Source organism: Drosophila teissieri, unplaced genomic scaffold (genome assembly GCF_016746235.2).
Source record: "Drosophila teissieri strain GT53w unplaced genomic scaffold, Prin_Dtei_1.1 Segkk54_quiver_pilon_scaf, whole genome shotgun sequence".
Lineage (NCBI taxonomy): Eukaryota > Metazoa > Arthropoda > Insecta > Diptera > Drosophilidae > Drosophila > Drosophila teissieri.
In genome coordinates, this window is record NW_025225013.1 from 1 (window position 1) to 20,249 (window position 20,249).

General features: G+C 44.1%; 6 protein-coding genes and 2 pseudogenes across 6 annotated transcripts; 4 read left to right on the top strand and 4 right to left on the bottom strand.

The window, feature by feature from the left end:
* Positions 1-4: 4 nt before the first annotated feature.
* LOC122625686 lies at positions 5-1,412 on the bottom strand (annotated as a pseudogene).
* Positions 1,413-4,923: 3,511 nt separating this feature from the next.
* Positions 4,924-6,252, top strand: LOC122625688 (annotated as a pseudogene).
* Positions 6,253-7,905: 1,653 nt separating this feature from the next.
* LOC122625682 lies at positions 7,906-10,661 on the top strand. The gene is made up of 4 exons (XM_043805775.1): positions 7,906-8,119; positions 8,497-9,202; positions 9,304-10,164; positions 10,415-10,661. Exons 1-4 carry the CDS (start codon positions 7,906-7,908, stop codon positions 10,659-10,661), a joined length of 2,028 nt encoding a protein of 675 aa, XP_043661710.1.
* On the bottom strand, positions 10,262-13,796 carry LOC122625681 (pre-mRNA-processing factor 6-like). Its single transcript, XM_043805773.1, has 4 exons — positions 13,619-13,796; positions 12,033-13,551; positions 10,993-11,946; positions 10,262-10,919 (listed from the first exon to the last, which is right to left on the bottom strand). The coding sequence occupies exons 1-4, from the start codon at positions 13,714-13,716 to the stop codon at positions 10,695-10,697; spliced, it is 2,796 nt and encodes a 931-aa protein (XP_043661708.1). The 5' UTR covers positions 13,717-13,796; the 3' UTR covers positions 10,262-10,694.
* A 282-nt stretch (positions 13,797-14,078) lies between these two features.
* LOC122625683 (COP9 signalosome complex subunit 1b) lies at positions 14,079-15,944 on the top strand. Its single transcript, XM_043805776.1, has 2 exons — positions 14,079-14,238; positions 14,311-15,944. The coding sequence occupies exons 1-2, from the start codon at positions 14,206-14,208 to the stop codon at positions 15,853-15,855; spliced, it is 1,578 nt and encodes a 525-aa protein (XP_043661711.1). The 5' UTR covers positions 14,079-14,205; the 3' UTR covers positions 15,856-15,944.
* A 111-nt stretch (positions 15,945-16,055) lies between these two features.
* Positions 16,056-17,412, bottom strand: LOC122625676 (corepressor interacting with RBPJ 1-like). The gene is made up of 2 exons (XM_043805768.1): positions 17,221-17,412; positions 16,056-17,142 (listed from the first exon to the last, which is right to left on the bottom strand). The coding sequence occupies exons 1-2, from the start codon at positions 17,290-17,292 to the stop codon at positions 16,108-16,110; spliced, it is 1,107 nt and encodes a 368-aa protein (XP_043661703.1). The 5' UTR covers positions 17,293-17,412; the 3' UTR covers positions 16,056-16,107.
* Positions 17,413-17,473: 61 nt separating this feature from the next.
* LOC122625677 (gametocyte-specific factor 1 homolog) lies at positions 17,474-18,452 on the top strand. The gene is made up of 2 exons (XM_043805769.1): positions 17,474-17,717; positions 17,776-18,452. Exons 1-2 carry the CDS (start codon positions 17,538-17,540, stop codon positions 18,124-18,126), a joined length of 531 nt encoding a protein of 176 aa, XP_043661704.1. The 5' UTR covers positions 17,474-17,537; the 3' UTR covers positions 18,127-18,452.
* Positions 18,453-19,031: 579 nt separating this feature from the next.
* LOC122625678 (60S ribosomal protein L26-like) lies at positions 19,032-19,958 on the bottom strand. The gene is made up of 2 exons (XM_043805770.1): positions 19,817-19,958; positions 19,032-19,650 (listed from the first exon to the last, which is right to left on the bottom strand). Exon 2 carries the CDS (start codon positions 19,634-19,636, stop codon positions 19,187-19,189), a length of 450 nt encoding a protein of 149 aa, XP_043661705.1. The 5' UTR covers positions 19,637-19,650; positions 19,817-19,958; the 3' UTR covers positions 19,032-19,186.
* Positions 19,959-20,249: the final 291 nt, after the last annotated feature.

Sequence of the window (20,249 nt, forward strand, 5' to 3'; positions counted from 1 at the left end):
TTCAGAGTGGTCACGCCGTAGACACCGGTGTAGCAGTTCACGTTCAACTTGTTCTTGGAGACCCAAGCTCTCAGACCGTCCTCCACACGAGCCCAGTTTCCGGCATTGAAGGTCTGCCACTGAGGAGCAGCGTTGATGAAGAGGAAGGGTGGCCCTCTGCTCGGGAGCGTAGTCGAAATCAGCCTTGGCACCCAGGTGACCACGACCAGTAAACATTGCTGCCCACTATCGAAATACTTGTCGGCATCTCCGCCCAGTTCATTGTTGATGGTCTCCAGCTGGGTGCTTGGGTGTACAGCTTGTCCACGTTCTTTCCATTGAAGTAGCCAGCAGTCTGGAAGTAATCCTAGCCACTCCGGTCTCGTAGTAGTTGCTTCCGGGTTCCAACTTGTGGCGAGTGTATCGGGTCACCTCCTCCTCCTCGTTGAAGCAAATCTGCATCTGCTCGGCAAACCTCGATGAGGTGATTTCGAAACCTACGCGGATCACAATGCCACCGTTGCAGGTGGCTCCCGACTTAACAGCCTTGAATCCTGGCCAGGAGTTGCAGTACAGGTTCTTGAACTCGAAGTGAGATCCGCCCACGCTGAAGGTGGTTCCACTCACACAATTGGCCGTAATCAGATTCTCGGAATGAGTGTTAAATCCTGAGGGACACCACAGCTGCAATGAGCCGCCCGACTCGAATTCCATCACACCGACGTCGGAGAAGGGATAAAAGTCCTCGGAGTCGGTTTTCAGGTACACTGGCTGGGGACTGGGCAATCCTCCGCGAATGGTCACACTGCAGGCTATATAAGTTTCCGACATAATTAATATTGTACATCAAAAATAATTTATATGGTTGAAGGAAGAGAATATTTTCAAGATAGCTCACTACCCGCAATTATCAATAGAAATTGGCAAGACAAACAATAAAAAGTGTGTAAGTGACAGCTTTGGGCTGTTTATGTACTTTTACATCCAACTTACACAAATTCTAAGTCTTTAGTTTTCTAGCTTTTATGGTTTCGAAATCTCGACGCTTATATGGACGGAAAGGCAGACGGACAGAAGCATATGGAGGATCAGGAAAACCTGTTAAACTTTTCTCAATTCTAATTACTTTTTAGAATAGCAAAATCATAGTAAAACCGTTTAGTTTATACAATAAATTCAATAGTTGTAGGAACTTGAAAATAATTACGAAGTTTTATAGATTTCACTTCAGTAGTATTATATAAGGCAACATAATTAGGTCACCTACCTCCTGCACGACCCACGGGCTGAGGAGGTGCCACAGCAATCCGTTCGAAGATCCCATCATCCTCGACCACTGGAGGAAGCTCCCCCTCCGGATAGGGTACTCGAGCCCAGGCAGCCGGAGCCGCCAGTAGGCCAATGAACAGCAATGAGAATCGGATGCACTTCATTTCGGATTTAAAGACCAGAAGGCCCCCGCGACATCTTTAAATAGTCCCCAGCCATATCGTGCAAATTAATGAAAAATAGTTGATTAAACCAATCTCGCCATTCTGACCATTATCTCTGCAGAACAATACAATATTGGTCTTATCTATTCACGTGAAGCGTCGAAGTGTGCGGATTTATACGGCGTATGAGACTCATTCATTCGAACTTAATTGGTTTGAGACACTTAGTGCTTCGATTATTTTGTGGACAAGTGGGGAAGTTAAGGGAATTACCCAAACAATGCAGATAATTTGTACCTACAAAAATAGAACGAGTTTTTTACACGTTTCAACCAAAAGTATATTTTTGGCGTACTTCTGGTATTACATTTCATATCTTATCCAAAGATTTGGAGTACCGGTTTTAGGACTTTCACAAGGTACAATCTCTTAATTACTTCTAAAACACTTTTGCCTTCAAGAATGTAGGTACTAAGATCTCCATAATTATTTTTTATTTTGCCATATTTTCATTTCAAATATAATATACATTATAATTAATCCAGCTCATTTTCATCCCAGTTATGACATTTTCGCCAATCAACCGTCATTTATGATTGGCCATTCAAACTAGCAGTTGATGAGCTCCGGCGACCGTCGGACGCCTAATTAAGTTATTTAATCAGCAGTCAAGGCGAGTGCTCTGCCTCAGGTTCTCCTTTCAGTTAGCAATAATTTATAATCAACAAGTAATTAAGGCTTATGGCCGCCGCAGGATTCGAATTTCTGGTAGCGGTTGGAATTTCCTAGGCCTTTCAAGGATATCGAGAAATTTTAACGTATGAACTGGGCTGGACTGGGGGACTGGGGTAAACTGGTCCCAAAAGAGCCAAGGGAAGTGCTCGTTAATCATTATCTGGCGCCATCTAGCGGCAGCTCCCCGCCCTGTGAGGTCATTTATCTATATCGAATCAATTAGCGAACACCTTGAAGCCTTCGTTGCTGAAAATGGGGAAAAGGCATGGCAGCCACGTTCTCCTTTGTACGGATTTCCTTTCGTCCTTGCTACGTGCCAATTTGGCTCGTTTTGTTCGCTCATTCGTAAATCTAAACAAATCATCAATTTTCACAAATTATACGCGATACCCATCTGCGCTGTCCGGGTTTCTGGCTGTTTCTCCGTATCCGTCCAAGTTACCGTATCCGGCTGAAGGTCCTTTTCCTTGGAATTGGGGCCTAATTGCCCGACTATCTGCTTTCGCTGCTTTTCCTGCTGTGCGACGCTGTTCATTTTACATTCCATTAATTAATGTCAATGGCCGACGAACTTTGACATATTGAGCTCAATTTTATATCCCTCTTGATGTCTCCAATGGGGACTTCGTTCGGTTTGCCTAATAGAGCGTTTACTGTAAGATAAGTGTTTGCTTGATTGAATTCGGTCCGCAATTTATGAAAACGTCGCATTTTAAATTATATACCTAAACAACCCCGTAGGCTGTTACATTCATAATTGCACAATTAGTAAAGAATGATGTAATTGCTGTTACCTATTTATTTGATTTATTTAAATTATTTATCTCTTCATCTCATTCCTCAAATTGAATTCTGCTCATCGAGCTAGAAAAAGTCTGTCTCAATCAAATACATTTCACCGAGTGCTTTCTTTAGATTTATCATTCTTTCCTCACGTCATAAATTATCGTTCCAAATTTATGAGTTTCCAATCAATATTAATTGCCCGAGATATACTTCAGATGCCATTTCATTTGCCACCTGACACAGGGAGAAAGCATTTAACTTGAATCGCTTTCACCGCACACACGATTTCATCCCATCGCACGACAAGCAGGCATAAAATACTTAAATGAAAAGCGGAAATCGAGTAAAAAAGCACGCAATTTAATCCGAATTTTAGTCGATCTGACACATTGCATTGAGGAGCTTCGCACCATTTAAAGGTCCCGGCCCTTGATAAATGGCCCTTATTAATAACATACGTGTGGGCGTGTTCTGTATCTCCGAGGGTGTGTTCGAATCCATATACTGTATATACTGAGATACCTTTGATTGATAAGGCTGCCTAAGCGTGTTTGCCTAAGGGTGAAAGGGGAGGGGAAAGGTGGCACGAGGTGGCAAAAGGTAAACGGGGAGGGGCTAACGAATGAACGAGCGATTTTGCACCTTTTCAACAGGTTTCCCGGCCCTCTTATGTTCAGGCAAATTGAAAACGGGCAGTCAATAAAGCTGTAGACAGTCAGACATGCCCAAGGGCTAGACCAGGATCCTTTGAATGGATACATTTGCATTAGGGTGAACGAAATCTTACCAATACAAGATGTCTCTTACGAATTGGTACTGATTATTTGTTAGAAAATTAAAAAAGTGTGAAACGCAGTATGAGATTTCTAATGGGAAAAAAATATACGGGGGTAAAAGTAGAAAAAAAGCAGTTTGAAAAATACAATTTATTTAACTTAATTATATTATTTACTTATTATTATCGAATTACTTATTTTTATTGAAAGGTCTCGACTTTAAGGGCAGTAAAGTGGTTCACCCTTATGTAATTCAACATGTATGCCTGCGCAATGATGGATTAAATGTATTTCAAAGGCGTGAAAGCCAAAAGGTAGCACAAAGTAGCACATTGTGGATGCATAATAAACATCAAGCATACTTCAATTTAGCTTAGCCTAGTGTTACGCAAATACAGCCTTCAAAATAATAGACCCTAAAGGATACAAAACACCACAAAGGTAGCAAAGGTTACAGCGGCTCTATAAATACCGCACACTAATTGTCAAAGGCCTCAGGTCTTTTGTACCCTATGCAAATCAAACACAACCCGCCACAATCTTGGGCAGTCGAGTGAAAGATCTCCGATAATTGCAATGCCTTCAAAGGCTAAACCCTTCCACATGGAACGCAATCTACATGGAAAATGGGTCACCAGCCCAACATTCAGATTTGCATTAATTTAAGCTCAATAAGCCCGACAAACAGCGGATGAAAGGCAAGCTCCATTCGCTTGAGGAGCAATCATAAACTTGTTCATCCCATATGGATTACATAAGTACAAAGGGATGGAAGCAAAAAGTACAGTGAAACAAGAGCGAGTATTAAAAAATGTACTGACCAACCGAACCCACAGCGTGAAAATTATAAAAGTAGTTGAACATGACAGGCGCACGTCCAAAAGCATGAGCGAAATGATTAATGGACTGCCGCCATCTAGCGGTGGCAATTACTCACAGCGAAGAATGGGCGGTAGTGTGTGTAGCACAAAGTTAAAGTCAAAAACTACGAAAGAAAATTCACAAAAAATATAGAAAATTAAGAAACCAGATAACAAATTTTGAGCTTCCTTCTTGCCACATAATAAACTTATTATTGCTTAGATTAGGCTTAAATGAATGTACTTTATCTTTAATTTAGCCTTAACTTTCTAGATAGAGAATTGCATTTCATAATGTAATGTTTAAAATCTTCGGAATAGCAAGGACTTTAAAGTTCTTAGATTTATCGGTTTTCTAGGTAGGCTACCAGTTGGCATGTTGGGGAAATTGTAAATTAAATTTCTTTTTTGGAAAACTGTCTTTAAAATTTATCTTTCATTTAAAAAATGCGGCACTTACAAATACTGAAATACATTACCCCGCGGTATGCAATCAACACGGCTTTTACCCAGCGATTAATGTCAAAATCTGATGGCAAATCTTCAGGTACAGGATCAAAAGGTACATCGGGTGTAAAATACCTATAGTATGCCCATAGTACTGTTGACTCTTTACAGACGCGAAGTGTAAAGATACTAAAGATGCAAAACCTTCAGAGGCGGTGAAGAAATCTCCCGAAGCAGCAAGGCCTCCGATGCCGCAAAGAAAGGTTATAAAGCGTAGCTTATATATATTATATATATATATATATATATATATATTATATAAAATATATAAAATTAAAAATGAATGTTACATCCGTATAGGGACAACGCCGAAAGCGGCTAAGGAGGCTAAAGCTACGCCGCCAAAGGACGAAACAGCCATATCCGGTGGCTCAAAATGCCCGCCAAAAACGCCCCCTGCCGCAGAAATTAGTAAAAATAAAAAGAAACGGCAATCGTGTGATGACTTGTTACTTGGTAAAACTACTCCAAAGAAGAAGAAACCTCTAACAGCAATCCAAGGAGGGGACCTTGGCTGTCCTGGCAGGACTGGAAAAAAACCACGTGGGTATTGTCATATAAAGCTGGTTTTATAAAACTGATCGTTTATGTGTTTAGCAATTGTTGCGAAACACTCTAAGCTCTGGCAGAAAATCTCGCTCTTCGGAGTCCTGCCGATGGTAGCCATTCTCACCCTGTTGGTTTTTAGCACTCGATCGGAGGAGGAGCGTCTGGAGTTTAAGAACTATGAACATATGTACAGGCGGACGAAGCGATACTGGTTTAAGGATGGAAATCGCACCGCTTTCCACAATAGTCACTTTAATGCGTTGCCTCCAGCAGGATATGAGGACGAAGTGGACGAGAGCGGCATTGGAAAGGATCCAGAGACGGAGAAGGATAAGAAGGCTCGACTGAAAGAATTTGACAAGGTCGTCAAGAACTGGCGCAAACACTCGTCCAAAAGAGATGCCCAGCTCAAAAAGGAGGCAGCCGCTGCTGAAAAAGAGGCTCGAAAACAAGAAGCGCAATAAACAATGGTTCCTCTTGATTCCGTAAACTTTGAAAATGTGCATACAAAATTATTAACAAAAACCAACTCGAAGACGATTATTAATGATGATCATAGCCGTTGAAAAAAAAAACAAAATTGTCTACCATAATAAAAATTCCCAGTCTGGGATCGATGTTTACTACCTGCAATAAAAGTTGTTTACAAACTGTTTTCCGAAGGGTATTTCAGCCACAAAGGTTACAAAATGTTTGATCAAGGGCAACAGTTCGTATATTAATATTTAATATTTTGTAATATTTATTTTTGATAATATTGGTGTAAAGCAGGTAAAACCGTTTGATTATATTCTATTTATTTTCACTGCTATCTTCGGATCCAATCAAGGAGGCTATCTGAAATTCAGTACCCTCGTCTTAATTGTGTCGCTATTCTTTTAAACTTTAATTGAGCCCGAAAGTGTTTTTGGGCTGCACAATCGTTTCCTGTTCGTTTGGTACCATGAATGATTATCCTAGCCAAATGTCCTGATTTATCCTTGGCATGCCTCCCAGCTCGCCCAATCTGTGTGATAATCTGGTGTTGCAATCAGCGCCCTATCTACGTACCATGCCACAAATGGCAGCCACTTTGTATTGCCTTTGTTTCCGGCCGTTTCGCCTTCCTTCCGCATTTCGGCCATTTGTTTTTCCTGCTGTTTTTCTCCTAATGGTTTTCCTTTTTGCTGCGCTGCGCTTCAATAACTTTTATCACTTTTAATTGGATTTTTCTTTATAGTCAACGCATGTCTTAGAGGACTAACACATGTTCAGATTGTAATTGTGTTAATGTCGTCGGGAGTGGGGCTGTTTGCGTGGCCATGTCCTTATCCTTATGTGTTGTCGTTGTCCTGTGACATCGTGCTAATACCAGTTCCTCTATCCTACGCATGTGTGTGTATTTGTATATTGCGCCTTACGCTTGATCAAATTTGCTTATATTTTGCCATCTTACTTTTTGATACAGCTTTCTTAATTGCTTCTTAATGTCCATGCCTAGGGGCCAAATACTGGCTCTTGCACTGATTTAAGCTTGTTTTAAATCGGATTTGTAAAGAAGAATTTGCATGCTTAACTAATCTAAGAGCTAACTTTCTGAGGATGCAAAATACTAATTTTCTCTCTATGGCTCAATAAATTGAGAGTTGTTTGCTTTAATTCCACATGTCCACATGAATCAAGGTGCTTTGCTTAATAAATATTTATAATTAATTTAGAAACTACAATTAGTTGTTCATGTAAATCACCTACATTAGAAACGAATTACTGGTTATAGAATAATCAATTCACCGATGGAATCAAGTAAATTGGCGAAATTAAACCCATTGCGAAACTATCCAATTCCTTTTGGACCAAACTTATGTGCTTATCCGAAAGCCAAGTCCAAGTCCAGATTGTCGGAGCAACTTTCTCCGTTCCGGTCGTCGTTGACACGTAATTGACTTTGTCCGCACTTCCACGAGGACAATTTGCGCGCCACTTGCTCGGACCAATTAAACGCCATCGATGACCAATTGCAGTTGTCGCAAAATTGCTCGCGAAGATTGCCCTTCGTAATGACAGCAGATGTGTGCACATGGACGTGGATGTGTATGTCGGCATGGGTGTGGGTGCGGACGGTGACCAGGACCGAAAGGAAGCGCAGCGGAGTGTAATCAATGCATAATTTTAATGCAATTCTTGAATGCAATTACTGGCGAATGCCCTTTTGCCTATAAAAGCCGGGGACTCAAATCCCTGAAAAAGCGCGTCCGTGATATGCAAAAGCGAAAGGACAGCAACTCGTTAATACTCGCAGTGATGAAAGTTCAAGTCGCGCGCTGGCTCCCCCTGGTATTTTTCCTGCTCGTCAGTGGGACACCACGTGTCGCTGGCAGCTGGCGAAGCGAAAATTCCAGGCAGGATCCAGACCCGAAAACACGGTGGGGCAATCAGTTGCCGGATATGCTAGTCGCTTACTACCGCCACCACGGCGTTCACAGCCTGATGCTGGTCGTTTGTCACACGGACATTGGTGAATTAACCCTCTGCATGCAATGTGCTGCTGGGGACAAATTTATGACCCAAAAGTACACTGCCAAAAATGGGCTTAGGATATCCTAAGATCTTCAGGGATTTTTAAAACCCATATTTCGCTCTTTAATTTGCCAAAAGCCTAATTTTAAACCACGCTACCTTTATTAAACATACCATTTTTTACAACAGATACGCCGTTGCATACTTTTAGACACCTCTATAAATGCTTTTGATTTCTTACACCCCAATTCAGGCCAATGGTGATCTAACTTTTTCTTTATCAATAATCACCTTAATTCATCATCATGGAGTACTATACTCAATCCTTGAACTCTACATAATTTGTTTTCTCTGTGCACGTTGTTTCCCCTTTAGCGGATTTTCGCCTTTGGACGCTTTGGCAGCACTTCAACCTCAACAATTTCTATGTGCAGGTCAGTACGGAGACCTCGCTGAGGGACCTGCAGCATGTCGATGCCCTGGATGAACATAAGGACGCTCCACCGCCCAAGAGTTTCCACGCCAACAACTCCACCCACTGGGAGACATCCTTCCTGCTCCCCACGCTGCCCTACAAAGTGGGCATCCTGCTGCTCGAGTTCAGCAGCGAGGGCGCGTTAAATCTACTCCGCTGGTCTGCGGCATCGGAACATAATTACTTCACCACCAACCGGTTCTGGTTGCTCTTGACCGATGATCCAGGCGATATCGATTTTTTAGAGGATCCGGAAATATTCATTCCCCCGGACAGTGAGTTGCGGGTCCTCCACTATGAAAACGATGGCAACTTCTCTTCCAGCTTGATTGATCTGTACAAGGTAGCTGCTTGGAAGCCTTTGAAGAAAACATTGGTGGGACATAGCATTCGAAATTCGCGCCACGTCATTCATGCCTTGCAGCACTTTGGTTCGGCCATAACTTATAGGCAGAATCTGGAGGGCATAGTATTCAACTCGGCCATAGTAATAGCCTTTCCGGACTTATTCACTAATATTGAAGATTTGTCACTAAGGCATATTGACACTATATCAAAGGTTAATCATCGCTTGATGCTGGAGTTGGCCAACAGATTGAATATGAGGTTAGTGATAATAATTTCTCTTCTCCTATTTTTATTTTATTGTATTTAGATTGTATATTTGCAAACTCCATAAGTACAGGATCGAAAACCTTCCGTTTCAGCTACAATACCTATCAAACCGTGAACTATGGATGGCGACAACCGAATGGATCGTTCGATGGTCTCATGGGACGTTTTCAACGGTATGAACTAGACTTGGCCCAGCTGGCGATCTTCATGAGATTGGATCGAATTGCATTGGTCGATTTTGTGGCCGAGACTTATCGAGTGAGAGCTGGGATTATGTTCCGGCAGCCACCTCTTTCGGCAGTGGCCAATATATTCGCAATGCCCTTTGAGAACGATGTGTGGGTCTCGATTTTGATGCTCCTAATCATCACGACCGTGGTTTTGGTTGTGGAACTGTTTTTTTCACCCCACAACCACGACATGTCCTACATGGATACACTGAATTTTGTTTGGGGTGCCATGTGTCAGCAGGGATTCTACGTGGAGGTGCGGAATCGATCGGCGAGGATCATTGTCTTTACCACTTTTGTTGCAGCTCTCTTTTTGTTTACCTCGTTTTCGGCCAATATCGTGGCACTGCTGCAAAGTCCATCGGATGCCATTCAGTCTTTGTCTGATCTGGGACAATCGCCTCTGGAAATTGGAGTTCAGGACACTCAATATAATAAAATATACTTCACAGAGTCCACAGATCCCGTAACCAAGAATCTATACCACAAAAAGATCGCCTCGAAAGGTGAAAATATCTATATGCGACCATTACTAGGAATGGAAAAAATGCGAACCGGCTTATTTGCATATCAGGTTGAACTCCAGGCAGGTTACCAAATCGTCAGCGACACGTTTAGTGAGCCGGAAAAGTGCGGATTAATGGAACTGGAGCCTTTCCAGCTGCCCATGCTCGCTATTCCAACGAGGAAAAACTTTCCTTACAAGGAGCTCATTCGAAGACAGTAAGCATATCTCATATGCCAAAATCGTTTCGCTTTCCAATTAACTTTTACTTTTAAAAATAGGTAATTTATTCAATTTTATACTAAAAGTCCCATGTTAATTTAAAGTTTTAACTAATCAAAAGTGACCTATAATAAGTAATACAGGCAAAATATATTTTTAGAATCCCTATTATAATTTACATTGAATAACTTGCCCGAAAAAGAAAAAACAAGGAAAAATTATAAAATACTTCATTTTTACCAACAGATTACGCTGGCAGCGAGAAGTAAGCTTGGTGAATCGTGAAGAGCGAAAGTGGATTCCTCAAAAGCCCAAATGCGAGGGCGGAGTAGGCGGATTTGTCTCCATAGGCATTACTGAGTGCCGGTATGCTTTGGGGATCTTTGGGTGTGGAGCAGCCGCCAGTTTTGGATTGTTCCTTTTGGAGTTTATCTTCAAATACTTCAAACAAGTTTATCGCATTATTAAAGGTTATAGAGAAATGCAGCGCTAGGCTGCACACGTTTAATCCAAACAGACTTAAAACTTAGATGGGTATGGATAGCTCCCGGACAACGGCACGCAGCACCTCCGGTGTCTTAAACTGCCAGTTCTGGATGTTCTTGCTGACCCGACACCAGGATTCGCCGTGCGTGGGTTCTGCTGAAATGCACCGATCGATAACCTCCTGCTGCTGCTGCTCCGTGCCGTGGAGCAATTCGAACTTGTAGAAATACGCCCAAGCATCACCTAGATCTGGATCGATCTTGACCTGAATTAAACAAATGATTAGATCAGAACATATCTGTTTCTTTTCCTTTCCATAGTTAGTTTAAATTACTTACCGTACGATTAAACCAATCCCTGCACTTTGAGAACTTGTGCTCAGACCAGAACAATTTCGATACAGCCAGCAGCACATGTGGGTCATGCTCGCATTTCTTCAGAGCATCCACTGACTTGGTCTTTCGCTGGGGCTTGGTTTCCATGAAGATAGCCTCCGCCCAAAGCTCGCCAGCATTCGGACATTCCTGCAGAGCTCTGGCCATCATTGTGCTGGCAATCTCCTTGAGACCCGCACGCAGTTCTACCCTGATGGCCTCTAGCCAGAGAACAGCCACCTTGGGGTTGCGCAAACGACCTCGTTCCAGAATGGATCGAGCCTTCGTTAGGACTCCTTTGCGCTCTTCTAGATTGGCGGAAAGAATCCACAGTGGGATTGATGTAGGACACTTTTTCAAGCCTTGAGTATAGGTGGCAGCCGCATCATCTGTCCGTCTCTGCTGCTCCTCAATCTGACCCTTCATCATCCACAGTTTGGGGAAATCTGGGAACACTTCTACCGCCTCTTCCAGCAACCGCAAAGCTTCATCGAACTTTTCCAAAGCCCATTCCAGGCGAGCTGATTTCATCATCACCCTTGGTGTTGGTGCAGATCCTCTAGCCTTGGCTAACAAGCGCCTCGCACGCTCATATTCCGAATTCTCTGATTCCAACTTAACGGCAGCCAACCAGATGTCCTCGGAATTGGGATTGGCCTGGAAAGCCAAAGACAAAATACCTCTCGCGGCTGGAACGTCTCCAGCCATCCATTTGGATTTGGCCCCCATCAGCCAAAGAATCTCCGATTTAGGACAATGGGCAACGGCTCGCTGCAACAAAGCCTCCAAAGATTCGCGGGTTCCATGGTTTTTTTCAAAGTATGCGGCTCGCAACCAAATACTTTTCTTTGAGGGAAATATTTGCAGGGCGTGAGCGTATACAGCTCGAGCACACTCAAAAGCATTTTCCTTTGCGCACTGAAAGAGGGAAAAGAGATATTAATTGCAACCAACGCATGCAAAAATATTTCGTAAAAAGCGGGTGTGTGTTTCTAGATACTTACGAATTCAGCATCATCAATCCAAGTCTGCTTGCGATCCTCCTCCTCCACTCCTATTCCAATGACAGCCTTTACTATGGATTGGCAACAGTTAACAGCTCCCGATTTTTCCGCCTCGATGGCCTCCTGGAACCAGTGATCACGGTTGATTTCCACTCCGTTGACGGTCAACGAGGTCAATGATCGATCAATGATCTTTTCCACCATGTGTATATTTCCATTGGCCTCCTCCAACTTCGCAGCTGTGGTCCAAATCTGGCGATCAGTGGGAATATTCTCTCGAGCCTTGTTTAGGACCTTTCGGGCATTCTCGTAGGTTTCCAAGCGAGCGAGAGCCAACCAAAGTTCTACACTGGTGTTGCAGCACTCCACGGCGCGAGAGAGTAAAATACGTGCATCATCGGGATTCTCTAGTTCCACAGCAGCTTTCCACAGGCGAACAGAATTCGGAATATGTTCCAGAGCTTTTCTAAAAACCCTACGCTTGGCTTTAGTCTCCGACTCCAGGTCAGCTGCTTTAATCCAAATCCTAACCGAGGTAGGAATATGACGAGCAGCTTGCGCGATCACCGCTTTGGCTGTATCTGGCGGCTGAAGACGAGCTGCCTCCAGCCAAAGATCCTCAGACTGGATGTTCATTTCGCAGCCCCTCATAATCAGATTCCTGGCCATCTGAACCTTGCCAGTCACCTCTTCCAAACGAGCGGAGGCAATCCAAGCGGGTGGATGGTTAGGATTCGTTTCCCTCACACTCTTGAGCAACAAACGTGCCTTCTTGATGTCGTTTATGTCACCACCGTAAGTGGGAATCATACTCTGCAGGTCGGTGAGATAGCCCTTGGGATCCACCACCGTTTGCCCTGTCACGGAATCGGAAACCTGTGACAATTTGACGTTCATAAGAGTGTTACGGGCCTGGCCAATCTTTCTCAGATCAAGATCTCCCGTAGGTGTCAGCATGCCAGGAGTGGCTACGCCGGGCACCATAGAAGCCAAGCCCGAGGACGGATCTAACGTAGAGGACGACTCGCCGCCAAGGTTTCTGGATATCAAGCTGTCCGGCAGGGGGGTAAACTTTTCGGCCCTTGGGTTTCGTTGCTTTCTGTTGCGACTATCGCCCACTTCGGGAATTGTGGACCACTCCTCCGATGTGACGCTGGCCAGTGAGCGTTTCAGGTCGCTGAACTGCTGCTGGATTTTCGGTCGCTCCTGGCGGTACCGTTCCAAATCCTCGCGCAGCCGCCGATCACGATACTCTTTCCGCTTCTCGTCCATTCGCTTGTCTATCGAATCGTAGATAGCGTCCGCCTCCTCGTCATCCTTGTCGTACGGATCCTTGGAAAACAGGGAGCCACTGTAACCACTAAACTCGTCATAGTTTGAGTCGTTCAAGTCTTCGTCCTCCTCCTCCTCTTCGTCTTTTTTCTTACGTTTGGTGGCCGGCGGAGCATGGCGGTCGTCGGAAACATCGTTGGCGTCACGGGCAGGACCAATATCGGACCGAGTGGTGAATCCCGTGGCTCTAAAATAGGAAATATACCATTAGCAATAAGTTTTGCCCCGCCAGAAGTGCCTTTGGTGGTACTCACCCTCGACCAACGCCGGCAACATAGCCCAAAGGAGCTGGAACGCCCAAGAAATGCTTCTTGTTACGGTTGGCTATAACCGCCGCCGTTATGTTGGACATTCTGGCTTACTTCTATATTAATATTAACTACTTTATTTAGTTTCACAAACAATTGAAAGTTTACTAATGCGTGGTTCGCTTCTTCTTCTGAATAGTGATAGTGAGCCCGTAGTCGCAGATTATAATAAGTTATCGATACTGGACTGACATTATACCATGTGCACACAGAAGCCTTAACTTGCAATTTTAAACATTTCTGAGTGCCTATATAACTTTATAATAAAAAGTCCATGTTATAATATTATTTGTTTATTATATTATGTTGCATCAGGGAGATGGAAACATAGAAATGTATGTAGTTTTAAATCTGCCAATTGGTTTTCTACTAAGCAGCTATCATTTATCGACCAAAAGCGTTGCTCGCATTGTCCACCCCTACATTATCGATGCAAAATAATTTGCGAATCGGAAAAATTAATTGACAAATAAACAAAAACTTTGCCGAAACTTGTTTATTTTCCGAGGACTTTCGTAGCAAATAGAAGCAGGATGCCTGTGCTGCCGATGCCACCACTCATGCAGGTAAATACTAACCAAAATTGCATTATCTGAAGCCATATAATTCGCAAAAATCGTTTATTTCTTCAACAAAAGAACGCCGTTGAGCCGATGCAAGTAGACATCGCGCCGCCGAACGAAGACAACGAAAACAACGAGGAGCAGCAGATTGTGGTGGAGAACCCCAGCATCGATCTCGAAGTGTACGCCAATCAATATGCCGGGATCGTCCGACTCCATCGCCTAATTTATGTGGCGGACGTCTGCCCGGTTTTAGCGGTGGAGGCTCTGAAAATGGCCATCACTTACGTGCAGACCACCTACAACGTAAATCTCTACCAGGTGCTGCACAAGCGCTTGAGTGATCTAAACGCTGGGAACGCGCCCGCGCCACCAGCAAATGCTGCCGGAGATCAGGCCGCAGCAGCAGCTCCCGGTCCTCTGCCAGCTGCTCCCCTTCCGGATATCGCCGCCCAACCTGTGGCGCAGGCTCAAGGACAGGCTCAGCCCGCTGGCGAAAAGGATGCTTTCGCCTACGATGCCGCTTGGGTAGACACCAAGATGAAGAAGGCGGCTCTTAAGCTGGAGAAACTGGACTCGGACCTGAAAAACTATAAGTCCAATTCGATTAAAGAGAGCATCCGGAGGGGCCACGATGACCTGGCTGATCATTACCTTAGTTGTGGCGACCTTACCAATGCCCTGAAGTGCTACTCTCGAGCCAGAGATTACTGCACTAGTGGGAAGCATGTGGTCAACATGTGCCTAAACGTAATCAAGGTATCAATTTATCTCCAGAATTGGCCCCATGTGATGAGCTACATATCCAAGGCGGAAAGCACCCCGGACTTCGCCGAAGGTTCTAAGGAGGCTAATGCCCAGGTTCATACTCGCCTTGAATGCGCTGCTGGTCTGGCGGAACTGCAGCAAAAGAAATATAAGGTGGCCGCCAAGCATTTTCTGAATGCCAACTTCGATCACTGCGACTTTCCGGAAATGATCTCCACCAGCAATGTGGCTGTCTATGGTGGCCTCTGCGCCCTGGCCACCTTTGATAGACCAGAGCTTAAGCGTCTGGTAATCGCCTCTACATCCTTCAAATTGTTCTTGGAACTGGAGCCCCAACTCAGGGATATTATTTTCAAGTTCTACGAAAGTAAATACGCCTCCTGTCTGACGCTTCTGGATGAGATCAGGGATAACCTGCTGGTCGACATGTACATTGCGCCCCATGTAACCACTCTGTACACCAAGATTCGCAATCGCGCGCTAATCCAGTACTTTAGCCCCTATATGTCAGCTGATATGCACAAAATGGCCATGGCATTTAACTCGTCGGTGGGTGATCTGGAGAACGAGGTGATGCAGTTGATATTGGACGGACAGATCCAGGCGCGCATTGACTCGCACAACAAAATCTTGTACGCCAAGGAGGCGGATCAAAGAAACAGCACCTTTGAGCGAGCTTTGATCATGGGCAAGCAGTACCAGCGTCATACCCGAATGCTTGTCCTCCGGGCTGCGATGCTCAAGAGCCACATCCACGTGAAGAGCATTTCCAGAGAAGGTGGAAGCAACCACGGCGCCGAGCTCTGCGTCTCCGCCGGATCCTCGACAACTGCACAACTTGCCCGGATCTAGAGCTAATTAGAAACACCACATAATACCCCATAAATTCTTTAAGCTATGTATATCACACCAGGCAAAATAAATAATTATAGCAAAGCTAACTACAAGAATGAATTATTTCGGAAGTTTCAACCAAAAATGATCGCCTACAATACAGATGAGTAGCATTCTTTTTGATGGAAATTATATATAAATTAAATTCGCTTTTTAAATATGATGATACAAATTGGTACAAATTTATTGGTGGGTTTTACAAGACTAATTCTACCGCCTGGACCGATCTCTGCGCTCCCTCTCCCTTCTTCGGTCTCTGCTAACGGATCGCGAGCGATCTCTGGAGCGGGAACGATCTCTGCGATCGTCTACTCGTCTACTCTCATTGTTTCGACGTTGGTGGCTATGATCCGAGTTCTTTGACCGCTGATGGCCATTTCTTTTGTCGTCTCTGTGATTGCTTTTGTGATTGTCCTCGGAATCACTGCTGTCCGAAGATGAGGTGTCTGAGTTATCGCTAAGTGAACCCTTTTTTTCTTTTCTGCTTGATTTGTCCTTTTTTGATTTCTTTTTCTTGCTATCTTTTTCGTGCCTTTCCTTTTTTGATCTCTTTTTTGGGGGCTTCTTGACGCCCTCGCCTTTGCGCTTCATTCGTTCAATCTTCTCCAGTTTTTTTAACAGCTTTAGCTTTTGCTTCTTGGACAGCGATTTGAGAAAGACGAGTTCGGGATTTTGGTTATTGGCATGGGCCTCCTCCTCGCCATCGCTGGGCACCAGTTGATGCTGCTGTTGGATTGTCCTTATGCTCTGTAGCTCCTGTGCCGATCGCTTCATCATGAGTCCATCCTCCTTCATCTGTTCCTCCAGCACGTTCTTGGCCATGATGTCGCTAGCCTCAGTTTCCGCGTGCAGTTTTCGTGCCTCGCTCATGGAAATGCTGTACATGGTGCATTCCTTGTCCGTGTTGATGTGGCCCCACTTGTGGCACTTGAGACAACGCACGTTCCTCACCTGGATACCGAAGGGCTGGTCCCTGATCTCAGTGTCGCCCTTGCAGTACGACTCCCTAGGAGCGTTGTACTTTCGCTGCCACTCGAACTTGTACTCCGGCTCGTTGTCATCCTTTTCGCGCTCCTTTCGCACCCCTGGCGGTGGCTCGTACATGAAATTAACGCTCAGCTTATCCTTGCTGTCCTTGCTGAGCATTGCCTTGTTCTCGTGAAGATTCTGCTCCTTTTCATACTGATTTCGTAGCTCCTCCTGCTTCTTTTTGTACGCCTCCGCCTGCTGCTCAGCCATCCAGACCTGCAGAAGGTAATCCCAATAGTTTTAGGCATCTTGCTTAGAAAGAACATATTTCATCAGAGGCCTGAGACCACTTACCCTTTTGAGATTGTCCCTGGAGGCAGGGTGGAAGAATTTCTTGCACATGTAGTTGTTGAAGCCCTTGCCCATCTTGCTGCTGTATTTTCGCTACTAAATGGCATACAAACAACCAATTTACAAATTGTATAAATATTTTCCAGCTGCAATATCAGGGCAATTTATCTGACTTTATCGATAGGCAGATATAAGTATCGCATTTTATTATCGATATAAAAAACAAGTAAATAAAGCGTTGCCGGACTGTTTGCTTTTACGAATACATTTTAAAAGCAATCTGAAACCTTGAAGTTTATTTGAAGAACAAATTCCTAATCATGATGGATAACTACGACGAATCCGATATGGTTTATTGCCCGTACAACAAGGAGCACAAAATGCTGCGCAAGAAGCTCCAGCAGCACATCCTGAAATGCCGTGTGATCTACAAAGACATGGTGGAACTAATGGTTTGTCCATTTAATAAATCGCATTTGATCCCAGAGCCCGAGTTCTTTGTGAGTACATATACTGTGTAGGTATATCATTTTAAAGCCATACCTTCTGCATATGTAGCAACACACCAAGTCGTGCGAGGATCGAAATATTATAGTGCACTATCAGACCAGCGCGCCTGCTGTTCTTAACGAAGACACCAGGCATCCCAAGATCGAGTCCGCAGAGAACTGGGACGACGACGACAGTGTGCCCGACTACGATCCTCAGGTCTACTGCTCCACGGCCAACATAGTGAGGGAGCCCAATGGGTTGTTTCCCGCCCAGCGGAAAGCTTTCATCGAGCAGGAGAAGCGTCGTCATTTTGGCGAGGATTACGAGGAGGAGAAGAAGCCGCCAAAGGCCAAGTCTCGCGCGGATCCCCGTCCCACTCCCTACGAGCCAAAAAAGCCCTTCTCAAGGCGCCAGTAATTCGATTCCACCATGAATTGCTCCCAGTGCCAAAGAACAGAAACCAAAACATTTTATCGAGGCTTCTACTGACCTCTTTATTATAACCAAACAAAATCCATGGCCAAAGTGTTAAATTACCATTTAACATGTGCTGTGACACAAGTATTGCTCGCAGCTCAGATGAGCATGCGACATAATCTGAGATAAAAAATAACATATGTACATATCCAATATTCACCGCTAGAAGGTAATCAAAATATGTATGAAAACTATGTGCCTTTTTCCATTAACGATACAGAAAATAGTAAAATAAAGCCTTTCATTTTTGTTTCTATTTTAATAAATTCCTATTTCTTCTCCCCATCACGATCGCAATATCGCAATTTAAGTCGATGCATTTGTCATCAGATTTATAGGGTAGTCTTCCTTGTGAGTTACATATGTATATTCTACCTACGATAGGAAAACCCTTCGGAAAGTTAAAAGGAAATATCGTTGAAAATGGGATCGGCTTGGCTTTTGATGCTTATCAAGTAGTAGTAGGAGTAGGAATACATTGTATTATTTATTTGTCGAGTTCAACTTCAATCAAGCATTTGACTATTGAATTGAATGCATTCCATCTAACTACACGTTACTTATGCGTCAAAATTCAATTAAAATTAAATTTTAAGCCAATACCATGTGTAACAAGTCAATTGAATGCTTTATCTTTTAGATGACCATAAATACATATATAACTGAAAATTGAGAAAATGTATACGGCACTAAAAGTCATCTGAAATGGGATCTAATCAATAATGTAAGTAAAACAAACAGAATGGCTCTTTTCACTAGTACAACTATTGCAAAACTATCCAGCTACATCGGGTTTCCTATACACTTGTCTAAAACTTGATCCATTTAAGGAAAAGGCAAACAGATCCAATTGCGAAAATCAACTTTTCTTTATTGTAAAGAATGGCGCCATTTCCACACGCGATTTTTTTCAGATGTTTTGTTTTTTACACTAAGCGTTACGGTAAAAACAGTAAACAGCGACGTCCCAGTTGTCCAGAGCAGAGTTTTAGCCGGCGATTTACGCGGTCTCCATGGGCTGGGCGGCGGTCTCCTCGGTGTACTTGCCCTTGTCCTTGCCGAGAGCGGCCAGACGACCCTTGCCGCGACGCTCCAGGATGGCCTTGCGATCCTTGTCGAGCTTCAGCTTGACGATCAGCACCTTGCTGGGGTGGATGCCCACGTAGACGTTGGTGCCGTTGGCGTTCTCACGCTGGATCTTCTCGACGTAGACGACGAACTTCTTGCGGTAGGCCTGGACCACCTTGCCTACCTGGTTGCCCTTGAAGTGGCCGCGGATCACCTGGACCTCATCGTCGCGGCGGATGGGCATGGAACGCACATTGTACTTCTGGCGCAGCTCCTTGGACAGGGGAGCGGACATGAGGCGCCTGCGGATGTGGGAGGGTGCCTGGAAGTGGCGCTTGCGGTTCTTCCTGCGCGACGACGACACGAACGGGTTCTGTTTCATCTTGCTTGTGCGGGCTGTAAACAAGAAATGGGCACTGCTTTATTGGTTGACTCTCCGAAATTCACAATAATTGCACGAACGAGTCGTGCGTTGTTTTCTCTGCTCGATTTCATTGTTTATGGGGCATAATATGTGAGGATGCCGGGCCAAAAACGAAATTAATCACGAAAACGCACTCACCGTCGAAAAATCAACGAAAAGAAAGAAATTTGACAGATGGGTCGCGGTTAGGGATGGCAAACAGGCAGGGCTGGAGGTGGTATTTTCTCACGATAGTTGAAGCTGTTATCGGTTGGGTTTGTCTCGTTAAAAAGATATTTGTTTTGATGTTTTCAAAGGGTTCTAATAGCTCAGTTATTTGCTTCTATACGTAATTATTTTCGACCGGAATTTTAAAATGAATTACTGTTTTCCTTATTTCCTGTTGTAATTATTGTTTAATTCAATAAGTATCGATGACACTGACATCTCTATGTTCGTGAAACGTCAAACGTGGCATGTGCTGTGCAACACTTCAAGGAGTATGTCTTTGCTAAGTCCGTGACTTCTTTTCACTGTTACATTTCAATTTTTTAATATCGAGAATAGTTGAACAATATTTTAAATGTATTAT

Excerpts from the sequence above, each read along its gene's own strand:
- LOC122625682 (XM_043805775.1), top strand. The coding sequence starts at position 7,906 with ATGAAAGTTCAAGTCGCGCGCTGGCTCCCCCTGGTATTTTTCCTGCTC. Across the intron at positions 9,203-9,303 it reads GCCAACAGATTGAATATGAG|CTACAATACCTATCAAACCG; the intron begins GTTAGTGATAAT and ends CTTCCGTTTCAG. Across the intron at positions 10,165-10,414 it reads AAGGAGCTCATTCGAAGACA|ATTACGCTGGCAGCGAGAAG; the intron begins GTAAGCATATCT and ends TTTTACCAACAG.
- LOC122625681 (XM_043805773.1), bottom strand. The coding sequence starts at position 13,716 with ATGTCCAACATAACGGCGGCGGTTATAGCCAACCGTAACAAGAAGCAT. Across the intron at positions 13,552-13,618 it reads GTTGCCGGCGTTGGTCGAGG|AGCCACGGGATTCACCACTC; the intron begins GTGAGTACCACC and ends TTCCTATTTTAG. Across the intron at positions 10,920-10,992 it reads GGGATTGGTTTAATCGTACG|GTCAAGATCGATCCAGATCT; the intron begins GTAAGTAATTTA and ends TGTTTAATTCAG.
- LOC122625683 (XM_043805776.1), top strand. The coding sequence starts at position 14,206 with ATGCCTGTGCTGCCGATGCCACCACTCATGCAG. Across the intron at positions 14,239-14,310 it reads CGATGCCACCACTCATGCAG|AACGCCGTTGAGCCGATGCA; the intron begins GTAAATACTAAC and ends CTTCAACAAAAG.
- LOC122625676 (XM_043805768.1), bottom strand. The coding sequence starts at position 17,292 with ATGGGCAAGGGCTTCAACAACTACATGTGCAAGAAATTCTTCCACCCT. Across the intron at positions 17,143-17,220 it reads CCAGGGACAATCTCAAAAGG|GTCTGGATGGCTGAGCAGCA; the intron begins GTAAGTGGTCTC and ends TACCTTCTGCAG.
- LOC122625677 (XM_043805769.1), top strand. The coding sequence starts at position 17,538 with ATGATGGATAACTACGACGAATCCGATATGGTTTATTGCCCGTACAAC. Across the intron at positions 17,718-17,775 it reads TCCCAGAGCCCGAGTTCTTT|CAACACACCAAGTCGTGCGA; the intron begins GTGAGTACATAT and ends CTGCATATGTAG.
- LOC122625678 (XM_043805770.1), bottom strand. The coding sequence starts at position 19,636 with ATGAAACAGAACCCGTTCGTGTCGTCGTCGCGCAGGAAGAACCGCAAG.